Below are 12,500 nucleotides of genomic sequence, written 5' to 3'. Positions count from 1 at the left end.
CTGTTTGCCATTTCTAAAATTTCTTCATTTCTTTTCCTTTCCATCCATGACACCCTCATCATTCTTCTGTAAAACCACATTTCCACTGCCTCCAGTCTTTTAACCATGGTCTTGTTTATGGTCCAGCTTATAAGCGCTTATAACAATAATAATAATAATAATAATAATAATAATAATAATAATAATAATAATAATAATAATAATAATAATAATAATAATAATAATAATAATATCTTTATTGTCCATGAAGGCCATGTTTCATTTGGTTAGTTACAGCATACACATTATAAACGCAAACACATAATATGCAATACAGACCCGATCCGATGAATCCAGGAGGGCAAGCACTGTGTAGAATAGGGGTAGGGACAGGCACATCCTTGCGGGAAGTCCCGTTGATCTTCTTACAGATGTATCCCAGTTTTGTCATGCAGTTGTCGTCATTCCACCGACCTGGAACAAATAAGTTGGGAGTCAATAAATAGAATGCTTCAAAGAAGTCTCAGGTTGAATGATTTTTGTTTTTATAAGTTGAAGGTCATCCTAATTATAATCCATAGTACAGCACTGTTCATCCTGTGGCCTTCACTTATTCTCGATTTATTACCAAAGGGAAACAACTCAGTAATTTTATTGTAATACCAATAATTAAAGAGTTATGTCCCTGGAAATGATCACCGTCGTATTGAGTTGTTTAATAATAATAGAGACGGGACGCTTCTACACTGACAAACGGGTTTTACAAGCTGACGTTACGTATCTAGGTCAGACCGTACCAAGACGGTAAACATCCTCTCGCTCATACTGTTTGTTTTAATGAATATAACTTAAATTTGGCTCAGGTTTTCGCAGCAGTCTCGTCTATCATCAGTTAGGTGATTACATCTGAATAAATTCTCTCAAACCGACTATTTATAGTTTTGTGTATTTGTACAACTGATTTTGTGGGTAGTAATGGTGTATATCTAAATTAATCTAAATGCTATCAATCCTCCAAAGCTATGTTTACCGACTTGTCATAAAATACCCACATACGGAATTAGTCCCGAAGTCTTTCGATGTCTCGGTATTGTCATTTTAGTCTCGGCTGTTAGATTTTTTACCTCATATCTCGATATCTCACATCGTAAGGATATAGAAAGTATGCGCTTTGCTAGGAAGCTCACAACATTGCCATCCGGAATGTATAACGGACCAACACACAAAACTATGTGTAATCTTGAACGTTTATAGTCTGGTTAATACAGTTTAGTGAGAATTACTCATAAACAATAACAAAGGCCTGAGTGACGTCATCTTCGTTCTATCTATAGATAGTATGCGCTTGGCTAAGAAGCTCATAACATTGCCATCCGGAAGTATAACGGACCAACACACAAAACTGTGTGTATCCATGAACGCTTATAGTCGGGTTAATACAGTTCAGTGAGCATTACTCATAAACGCGGATGGCAAAAAACAATAACAAAGACATGAGTGACGTCATCTTCGAACTATCTATAAGTTCACGAAACTACGGTCTGATACTGCCCAAAAAAGTTCGTACCAAGGTTGTGGCCATCAAAGAAATCAAACAGCAAATCTTATAATATTAGAACAAATGGGGAGGGGAGTCGATGGCTCAGTTGGTAGAGCACTCGCTTCACATGTAAAGGGACCGAGATTGATCCTAGGTTAAGTTGAAATTTTTTCCAACCTCCTGTCTACCCAGCAGTGATCAGGTAGCTGGCGGGTCTCTTGAAAAAAACTCTTTACTCACATTCTCTCACCGTACTCAGGTGTTAAATGGGTACCTAGCCGTTAACAGCGTTGTCACTGTCAGAAAAAAAACAAACTTGCATTATCGCCTAACAGGCGTCGTGGCTAGTTCTTTATGTCACGTGTTGCTGTTGGTTAGGGACCCTTTATAAAGCGCTTTGAACGCGTTTAGTGGATAATGTGCGATATAAAAGCTTCAACTTTTTAATTTAAAAAAATTACACACGTCTTCAGCTCCCTATAGGGAATGAGATTAGTGGAAGAGTAGCGTCCCTTGATTGGATGTCACCGGCGGAAAGAGAGAACGTCATGTTGGTTGTGTGCATGCGTCTCTCGTCCTCGCTTCCGGTGAAAGCGGCTTGAGACACTTAACCGAAAGCGAGGACGAGAGAGACGCATGCGCAAACCAAATTGACGTTCTCTCTGTAAGGTGACGTCCAATCAAGGGACGCTACTCTTCCGCTAATCTCATTCCTTATCATAACTTTGAACTGACCTGAGTAGGAATAATAGTTGACACATTTCTGGGCACCCCATGCATCGTTGGGTTCGTTCTCCGACCAGGCTGTGAAGATTGGAGGACTTCCGTCAACCCAGCTGGAAGTAGGGAATGGATAAAGCGGGAAGGATTATTTTGTTGTGTATGAGAGAGAGAGAGAGAGAGAGAGAGAGAGAGAGAGAGAGAGAGAGAGAGAGAGAGAGAGAGAGAGAATAAAGAAAATAGATAGATAGATAGATAGATAGATAGATAGATAGAGAGAGAGAGAGAGAGAGAGAGAGAGAGAGAGAGAGAGAGCGAGATAAAATAAAGACAATAGATAGGTGGATAGATAGATAGATAGATAGATAGATAGATAGACAGATGGAGATAGAGATAGATAGATAGATAGATAGATAGATAGATAGAGAGAGAGAGAGAGAGAGAGAGAGAGAGAGAGAGAGAGAGAGAGAGAAATAGAAAAGGGAAGAAGAGAGAATGCCAAAATCAAGAAAGATAAGGACAATATTATGCTCCTTTCTCAAGGAATCAACTGACTTTTCATCGTTACAACCGAACACAAAACAAGGACCTACAAATCAAAATCTGAGTGCTATGTATCATAAGATCCACACAGCCACACAAATAAATATCAACGTGACATTGAATATAAGCCTCAATTTAATACACGAAAACAAGATAAAATGGACGTTTCGGGTTTCCCCTTTATCAACAACACAAGATGAATGAAACACTACAGACGAATGAGATAATGTGGTAGTTAGGATGAATAAACAAAAACATTGATGTTTATTCATTCTAACAACGCCACTACCACATTATCTCATTCTTCTGTAGTGTTTCATTCATCCTGTTTTGTCGATAATGGGGAAACCCGACGCGTTCATTTTATCAGTTTTTCGTATATATTTAATTGAAGCTTACATTCAATTTCACATTGTTATTTATCTCTTCGAGCATCGACCAGCAACATTTACATTAAAATGAGCTTAAAATGAGCTTTTATATAGAGCAATATCCACTAAATGTGCTCAAAACGCTCTACAAGGGGTCCCTGGAGAAACAGCAACACTTTACATTGAGGACAAGACATGACGCGTTAGGCGATATTAATTTTTTTTTCGGACAGAGACACCGCTGTTAACGGCCAGGTACTCATTTTACACCCGAATACGTGAGAGAATGTGCGTAAAGAGCCTTCTCCACGGACTCAATTATGCGCCGAGCGAGGCTCGAACCCAGGACCTTGAGATCCGAAGGCGAATGTCATACAAAAAGACCACACATCCACACAGAATACTTACTGATAGGTATTCTCCCCTAATTTGTTGAATCCGATCCAAAGCTTGTCTGACGAGTATCCCATTTGTCCAAGCTGGTGGAAGATAGAAAAACAAACAAACAAAACAAAACCATTCAAAAACATGAAATAATTTTACTCATCGCCTCAATCTGATGCTAGGTCCTGGTCTAAACCAGTCAGAATAAAGAAAATACAAGTATTTTGCCGCAAGAGACCTTTCAAAACAAATGTCTAAAAATAATTTTCAACCTATTTTGGCCTACAAAAAAAAAAAAAAACTCCAAACAATGGACCTATTAAAGAAAGCTGATTGCATTAACATTGAAAGCCAAATAAAAAGAAGAAGAAGATGGCGTTGGCTGGGTCATGTGGCCAGAACGGAAAAAGGGTCACTTTCCAAGACAGCCAGGTAACTGGACAGCAGATGGGAAGAGAAAGAGAGTGAGACTCAAAGAAACCTGGCGAAGGACCATGGAGAAAGAAATAAAGGAAACAGGCCTGTCCTGGAATACAGTCACCGCAAAATCAGCCGAACGAAAAAATGGAGATGTCTGGTGGATGCCTATGTGCCTCAAGGCCCGAAGAGGATTAAGAAAAAAGAACTATTTTGCCACCTTGTTGTTCATGTGGAAAGCAACAGTTATCTCTAATGGTACTGAAGTTAGAATATTTAGCTCCAATGTGAGACCTGTTCTTTTGTAGAGATCTGAAACCCGGAGGGTCACAAACACCTTTACTCACAAAATTCAGACCTTAATAAACACATACCTCGGCAGGATTAAAAAGAAAATCAGATGGCAAGATTACATTTATAGAATTGTGAAAAAGGTCAAACCAAGAACCCATCAAGCACGCACGTAGAAGGAGGAAATGGAGATTTATAGAATTATGGAAACGGTCAAACCAAGAACCCATCAAGCACCCACTTAGAAGGAGGAAATGGAGATTTATAGAATAATGGAAACGGTCAAACCAAGAACCCATCAAGCGCCCGCTTAGAAGGAGGAAATGGAGATTGGTTGGTCACACCTTGAGAAGACTAGAAATAAATAACAATGTGAAATTGAATATAAGCTTCAATTTAATATACGAAAACAGATAAAATGGACCTTTCGGATTTCCCCTTTATCAACAAAACAGGATGAATGAAGCACTACAGAAGAATGAGATGATGTGGTAGTGGCGTTGTTTGGATTCACCTTAAAAACGCCACGACCACATTATCTAACAATACAGATTATTATTATTATTATTATTATTATTATTATTATTATTATTATTATTATTATTATTATTATTATTATTATTATTATTATTATTACTACTATTATTATTATTATCTTTATTAATTGGAATAAATTCGTGGTTGACCTCACAAGAAACTGCAATCATTTTCCTGAAAAAATCATTTGAATTGAACCCAATTTTCTTATTCCAGACTTTTAGAATAATTTTTGTCTTATCTACATTGTATAAATCATGCCGACATTTCACCAATTAAGGCGGCGGGTCACACAAACATGTTTGGGCATTTTATATAGCGCAGTATCCACTAAACGGGCTCACAGCGCTTTACAAGGGTTCCCAAGCCAACAGTAACACTTAACATGTTAGACGAGGCACAATGCTTGTTAGGCGATATTACATATTTTTCTCCTTTCGACAGAGAATGTGAATAAAGATAATTTTTCAACGACTCAACTATGCGCCGCCCAGAGCGGGTTTCGAAACCTGGACTTTCGATCCGAAAGCGAGTATCATACCACTAGACGACATGGCAACAATGTGAACAACTCCCATACAGCACACACACACACACACACACACACACACACACACACACACACACACATAAACTCACTCACTAACACACTTGAGCCATTATTTCCTACTTACAATTGAGAGGATAAAATTGTTTTCAATTGGTGTAGAGATACTGGCAAGATGGCCGCCATTGCTGACGCACTTCCGGTTTGCCTCATACCAGCTCAGTTTTGTGCTGAACCTGAGACTGATGAAGTAACAGAACCTGTTGTGATAAATCCATCCATCCTCTTGACAGGACGGTGCTAATAATAAAAGAATAAATATAAAAAAGGAGAAAGAAATTAATTATCTCGCTGTAGGACATACGCAAAAGAAGGGTTTACAAGCTATAGTAAAGATACAATGGCAATCTACAATCTTAATAATTTCACGAAAGAGAGGAGCGGGTGAGTTTTGAAAACTTATCTGTTTCTCCTTTGTGTTAGAATGAAAATAGAGATAAATATTCTACAAATATTGACTATGACACTTATTTGTGTATAGATATTTGATACTCAATAATACCATAATATTAATAATGAATGTTATATTAATATAACCTTGATAATAAATAGTATCTATGCATGAACGTTTCACAGAGCATTCAAAGGTTTTAAAACCTACTAGCTCTTAAATGATACGACACGATACGATATGACAGAATGCATATTTAAAACACAATTCTTCTAAAATACCATGCAATATTTTGACAAATATTGTGACCTGAAGACTTCTTTTTGATACTTCCTAACAACTGTTTTTTGTTATTTGCTGAGGAAGGATTTTGAGTCCGAAACGTTCGGCGGTTTTTGGTATTTTGTTTTTTTCCGAACCTGTTATATTCATTATGTATATTACTTTTAACATAGCTTTGACATTAATATGGATATTTATATATTAGTTCCTCAATGAATGTCAATTTCATCTATTTAATTTGAACCTGTCCCAGGTTTGAGAGTTATTTTAAAAAAATGAGCTTTTACATAGCGCATTATCCACTAAATGTGTTCAAGCGCTTTACAAGGGGTCCCTGGTCAACAGCAACATTTAACATGTAAGACGAGACATGACGCCTGTTAGGCGATATTACAATTTTTTTTGGACAAAGACAACGCTGTTAACGGCCAGGTACTCATTTTACACCTGAATACGGGAAGAGAATGTGAGTGAAGAGTCTTTTCCAAGGACTCTACTATGCGCCGAGCGAGGCTCGAACCCAGGACTATCCGATCCGAAAGCGAGTGCATACCACTAGACCACATAGCCGCACAATTATGAGTTCTCGTTCACATTACTTCACGAATAATGACATCTTAAACCACAAACCTGATGTGACGATCTGAGTGGGTAGCGCCGTGGGTGGGATGGTTCCTGAAAATATATAAAAAGTGAAGACAATAGTTGAGTTCATAGATTTCTATTAGAAGATGTTCGACGAATAACTTTCTTGGGTGAACAATTGCAATATTGAATCTTGATGTAGCCGAGACATAGACATATTTGGGTGGTGTAAGAATGAAACCATGCAATTATCTATCTATCTATCTGTTTATCTATCTATCTATCTATCTATCTATCTATCTATCTATCTATCTATCTATCTATCTATCTATCTATCTATCAATCTATGTTTCTATCTCTCTCTCTCTCTCTCAATCTATCTATCTACCCACCTCTCTCTCTATCTCTCTATCTATCTGTTCATTTATCTATCAATATATCTATTTATTTATCAATTTATCTATCTATCTATCTATCTATCTATCTATCTATCTATCTATCTATCTATCTATCTATCTTTCTATCTATTTATCTATCTATCTATCTATCTATCTATCTATCTATCTATCTATCTATCTATCTATCTATCTATCTATCTATCTATCTATCTATCTATCTATCTACATGCCTATCGACCAACCTACCTACTACCAACCAACCTATCTACCTATTTATATATGGGTAAAATTGATTATTCCAGTATTCCATCTACAGATCTTCAAACATATTATATGCTTACCTCTAGGAATAGAACATATAAATGGGGTCACCAGGTAGCAATTCTTGTTGTCCCATTTACCGCTGCTTTTTGTTATCTGGACAAATATACAAATTACAGAACAAATCAAAACCACCGGAAGGTTTTTTTTTCTTCTCATGTCAGATATTCTTCTCCTTCTTCTTCTTCTTCTTCTTCTTCTTCTTCTTCTTCTTCTTCTTCTTCTTCTTCTTCTTCTTCTTCTTCTTCTTCTTCTTCTTTTTCCCCTCCTCCTGCTCTTCCTCCTCCTTATCCTCCTCCTCCTCCTCCTCCTCCTCCTCCTCCTCCTCCTCCTCATCCTCTTCCTCCTCCTCCTCCTCCTTCCTCTTCTTCTTCTTCTTCTTCTTTTTCTTCACCCTCATTACTTCCTATTCCTCATCATCATCTCCTCGTTCTTCTCATACTCCTCCTTCTCGTACTCCTTCATTCGTATTAAGTTCAAAGGAAAATCGCTGGTTATACAGACTGTCGGATATAGTTAAAGTGTCGACTTAGATAAGTTTTAGACCTTAGCTTGTTTTCAGCCACCCAGTACATCATCCTCTTGACGGTACAGAAGCTTGGCAACTTCTCTCCCAGTTTCGAGAAGACTACGTCCCCGCTCCCACGACGGGTAGATTTAAAAAACAAAAACAACCTTAAGTGAAACTAAATAAGGAAAGCTTGTGTTTGATCCACCTTCATCGACGTGTAGCTATATGCAGGTCTGACATCCGAATCCACTTATGGGCCTAGATTAACTTTTTCAAAGTCGACTTCAATGGGAAGGCGAGTGTCATTATTCCAAGACCACGAATAAACCAGCAACAAGACTCACCTGCGTACAGTCCTCGGTCCCATACAGGTTTTTGGGTTGAGAGTCAGTCCACTTGCTGTAGTCAAAGGGTGAACCATCACTCCATACGTAACCTGGGGGAATAAGAACATTAGTTAATATGATATGCGCAGAAAAAAAAAGTTTTAAAAAACATTCCTTCTTCCAGAGTCACCAGGCCCATGGAGCCGGATTTTTATCCCGGTTTCTATAGCGTGAAACGGACAATAGCAATTGCTTGCTACCCTTTGGACAGGACGCTAGTATATCGCAAAGCACTTCGCCAGTACTAACAGACCCAGTAAGGTAGGGGGGGGGGGAGGTTCAGAAAAAGAAATCTCGACTGCCCCCCGGGATTGATCACGGTCCCTTTGCTTGTGAAGCGAGCGCTCTGCCAACTGAGCTATCGGGACCGCCTAAAAACATTATTGCCAGTAAACATCTTAGGGCAAATGCTAAAAAAAGTCTCGAGTAATGTTTAAATGTTTAAATTAAACAACAAAAAAGCATTTATATAAATCACTATCGTTAAACGTGCTCAAAGCGCTTTACAAGGGTTCATAAGCCCACAGCAGTACTCAACATGGAAGACGAAACATGACGTCTGTAAGAAATAAATCTCAAAAATCCTGAGCATCTAATAGAGCAATATCCACTCAACGTGCTCAAAGCGCTTTACAATGGGGTCCCATGCCAACAACAACACTTAACATAATACAGGACGAGACACAACGAGACATCAAAGAGAAGGGTCTGTCGTGGGAAGACACCGAAGAAGCTGCTCACGTAAAGAGTATACAGATTTTTGTCGGCCCGATGAGTCCGACAGTTCTGGACGGTCTAAGGTTCCTATCGTAAGTCTGATGTCACGTCGCCCAGCAACGGCGGCCATCGTGGTTCTAAACAAAGAAAATCTGTACTTTCTATTCTTCATGCTGGCTAGAACTTTTCATATGTCTTGTGATCAGAATGTGTAAAAGTCAAAACATGATCAGACTTATAATGTTTTTTTCCCCTCTCGATACGCTTTTATGCTCGTCGGAGAATATTTCAAAAGGGCGTTCGCCATTGTTACGATAGTTTAGAGCCAGTTACTAAGTTACCATGCGTCATTACGAGGGAAGTGACGTTACGACTGTTGAAGCCTATTCCCATATTCAGCCTTTAATACGATAAGACAAGACAGATAACTCGACAGCAAACGTTCGTGGTGTTTGTGTTTTGACCTTGTGACCTCAATGAGTCGCGAGATGGACTCGAGAGAGTTAACTCCTACGTTTAGAACCACTTTGCGTGTTGTTTTTTTTTTTTGGAGTGGTGGATGGTGTCGCTTGTAGACCATACCTCTCTAGACCAGACGGAGATGCCGTAACAGTCGGGACGTGGGTTCGAATCCCTATCGCTGCAGAGTTTTTAAAATCTTATACTCTTGATAATAATTTCATTTTCTAGCATCTAAATCAACACGATGACGTTTTGAGGCTAATAGTCCACCGTTACGACTGTTGAAGCGTATTTCAAGTATCAGTTTCACCTCAACTTAATGTTGCTTTGGGCCGAGTAGTCACACATAATATTCTTAATATTAAAAAAAAAAAAAGATCCAACTAACTCGATTCCTGGTCCATATCTGAAAGTCCTATCCAGGCACCGTCCATACCCCAATCTCTGAAAAAAAAATAAATCAATTAAGGCATGGAATAGGGTAGACTAAAAAAAAAAGAAAGCTTACATGAAACTAAATCAGGAAAGCTTGTGTTTGGTCCACTTTTATCGACGTGTACATATATGTAGGTCTGACATCCGAATCAACTTATGGGCTTAGATTAACATTGTTGTAATGGACAATATTTTGCGTCATTTTTGAGATTTTCAATACAAAAATGAGCCCATAAGGAATTGGGTTATCAGACCTGCAAATAAGTGCACGTCGACCTTCATCCAAAACAAAACAAAACAAAACAAAAAAACTTGTCAAATTATGAAGACTAATTAAGTTTGGTCAAAGGTGATCAATAGTTATATAATCGTCTTATTTTATTAGTATTAGCCTTAAGAGACGAGTTTTATCTAATTTTATACAAAAACCTCTTAAGAGGTGTCGAGGATATAAATAGCGCCTTTTACATTCCCGTTAAGTCCAACGTCCGCTTGTGATCCTTTTATGACACACACACAAACACACACACACACACACACAGAGAGAGAGAGAGAGAGAGAGAGAGAGAGAGGTATGTAACAGGTGGTTTTGAGAGAAATAGAGAAAGGGTGTGTTTATGTGCATGTGTGTGTGTGTGTGTGTGTGTGTGTGTGAGGGAGAGGAAGGGGAGGAAGTATAAATTTATCACTTACAACAAATCAACCAAGAAACCCTGTGTCCCGTCGCTATGAATGCTGGGTAAAGTTCCTCCATACATCTGACAAGTTGTCTGAGCATCTTGCCAGATAACTTGGTTCTTGAAAACCTGACAAGAGGAACAGTGAATAAAAGTATTTTGAACTCCCATCTACCTGACGCCCACATTTAACTTTGCGTTCCTCCGATGACACCACCCGTTTGGCTATCCCACGCATTCGTGCAAAGGCGGGAACAAGATTGTTTTCTCATTTTGGTCCGTCTGTATGGAACACCATTCCACACAGCGGCGTGGCATGCTTACAGTATAAAGTGGTGCCAGACGAAAATGACTTACACATGCTACATGTGTAAATATAAAAGAAAGAAAAAAAAACTTACATACTTGTAAAGTAAATTTGAATGGTGATGTTTCTATTCCTGCAAATCTTTTCAATCGTTTGTTTATATAAATCACGAACGAATATATTGATTGGAGTTTGGACACTGAGGGAAATGGCTAAAGGGACACATGCAGACATTGAATGTCAATCGAACAAAGCGTAATTTCAAAACTTACAAAGCGTAAGAATGTAAACAGCCCATGGCCTATTAAAAGAGTACTGTAGTTACGTCATGAAACAGCCCAATTCCACTTCGGAAATCAAACATGACACCATACAAGATCTCTCTCTCTCTCTCTCTATCTATCTATCTATCTATCTATCTACCTATCTGTGTGTGTGTGTGTGTGTGTGCGTGTGTGTGTATGTGAGATGAACGCGCACGCACACACACACAAAGTCAAACACGCATATTCACGCGAAGATCATGCATTTAGCATATAGCATCACTATCAAGAAATGTTTGACTTAACTCGTTCACATTCCTTCATATCAATTTTTGCAGCAATAATAATAATAATAATGATGATGATGATGATGATGATGATGATGATGATGAATGATGATAATAATGATAATAATAATAATAATAATCATAATAATAATAATAATAATAATAATAATAATAATAATAATAATAATAATAATAATAATAATAATAATAATAATAAAAAATTAATATATACAATAATCACGACACAGAGAGAGAAACAAATGAACTTGTTAATAATCGTGATTTCGATAATAATAAAGATGGTCGAAGTTACCATACTATGACTAGGACGTAAATGACCAACATTAGCTATTTTTCCCCAGTCCAACAGAGTTGGAGCAAAAATTCCTCGGCACCTGAGCCGGGTTTTTTCTCGTATGTGAAGATGGTAAAAATTCGAGCCAGGTATTCAATGTGGCAACATTATAGTGCATTATAGTAATAGCCTTAAGGAGCCAGCAAAGATCCGCTCCTTGGAATCGTTTGAGTGGGGAAATCCAGTCACTCGCTCAGCCATAGTACACAGTCGCTGACGACAGTCATCAACGGACTGTGTGAATCAGGAGAAAAGCGTGGGTAGAAGGCGTTGTGACAGAAAGGGAGTCTGTTTCGCACTGTTGATAAAAGGCGATATATACCATTTCTCAGTTTTATATATTTAAAAAAATGCTGTTATCCATTTCTAAAACATGGATGTGGTGCCAGGCACCATTTGAACCAATAGAGCCACGCCCCTGATTCCACAGAGCATCCGAGAATCCAAATCATTGTCTGTTTTCAAGAAATCCTTGAAAACATTTCTTGTTTGATGTCATGTACTTTCATATTGCTTTGTGTTGATGTAATTTAAAGCGCCAAGAGCCTCAATGTTGGAGATACCGTGCGCTCTATAAGAGTATATTATTATTATTATTATTTTATTATTATTATTATTATTATTATTATTATTATTATTATTATTTATTATTATATATATTATTATATTATTATTTTATTATTATTATTATTATAATATAATTATATTATTATTATTATTATATTATTATTATT

The 12,500-nt window shown here is 37.7% G+C and overlaps 1 protein-coding gene across 1 annotated transcript in view; it reads right to left on the bottom strand.

Moving 5' to 3' along the window:
* LOC144958396 (macrophage mannose receptor 1-like) overlaps positions 1-12,500 on the bottom strand; it is an 85,079-nt gene that overhangs the window by 16,866 nt on the left and 55,713 nt on the right. Inside the window, exons 30-38 of the mRNA XM_078890395.1 lie at positions 10,571-10,683; positions 9,831-9,886; positions 8,222-8,313; positions 7,387-7,462; positions 6,693-6,737; positions 5,457-5,629; positions 3,562-3,632; positions 2,255-2,355; positions 319-453 (exon numbers count right to left, since the gene is read on the bottom strand). Coding sequence (XP_078746521.1) covers positions 319-453; positions 2,255-2,355; positions 3,562-3,632; positions 5,457-5,629; positions 6,693-6,737; positions 7,387-7,462; positions 8,222-8,313; positions 9,831-9,886; positions 10,571-10,683 — 862 coding nt within the window. The remainder of the gene's footprint in view (positions 1-318; positions 454-2,254; positions 2,356-3,561; positions 3,633-5,456; positions 5,630-6,692; positions 6,738-7,386; positions 7,463-8,221; positions 8,314-9,830; positions 9,887-10,570; positions 10,684-12,500) is intronic.

Source organism: Berghia stephanieae, chromosome 12 (genome assembly GCF_034508935.2).
Source record: "Berghia stephanieae isolate SIO BIC M18660-M18661 chromosome 12, UCSD_Bste_1.3, whole genome shotgun sequence".
In the NCBI taxonomy this organism is placed as follows: domain Eukaryota; kingdom Metazoa; phylum Mollusca; class Gastropoda; order Nudibranchia; family Aeolidiidae; genus Berghia; species Berghia stephanieae.
Note: the sequence above shows the minus strand (reverse complement) of the source record. Positions and strands in the feature narration are given on the sequence as shown.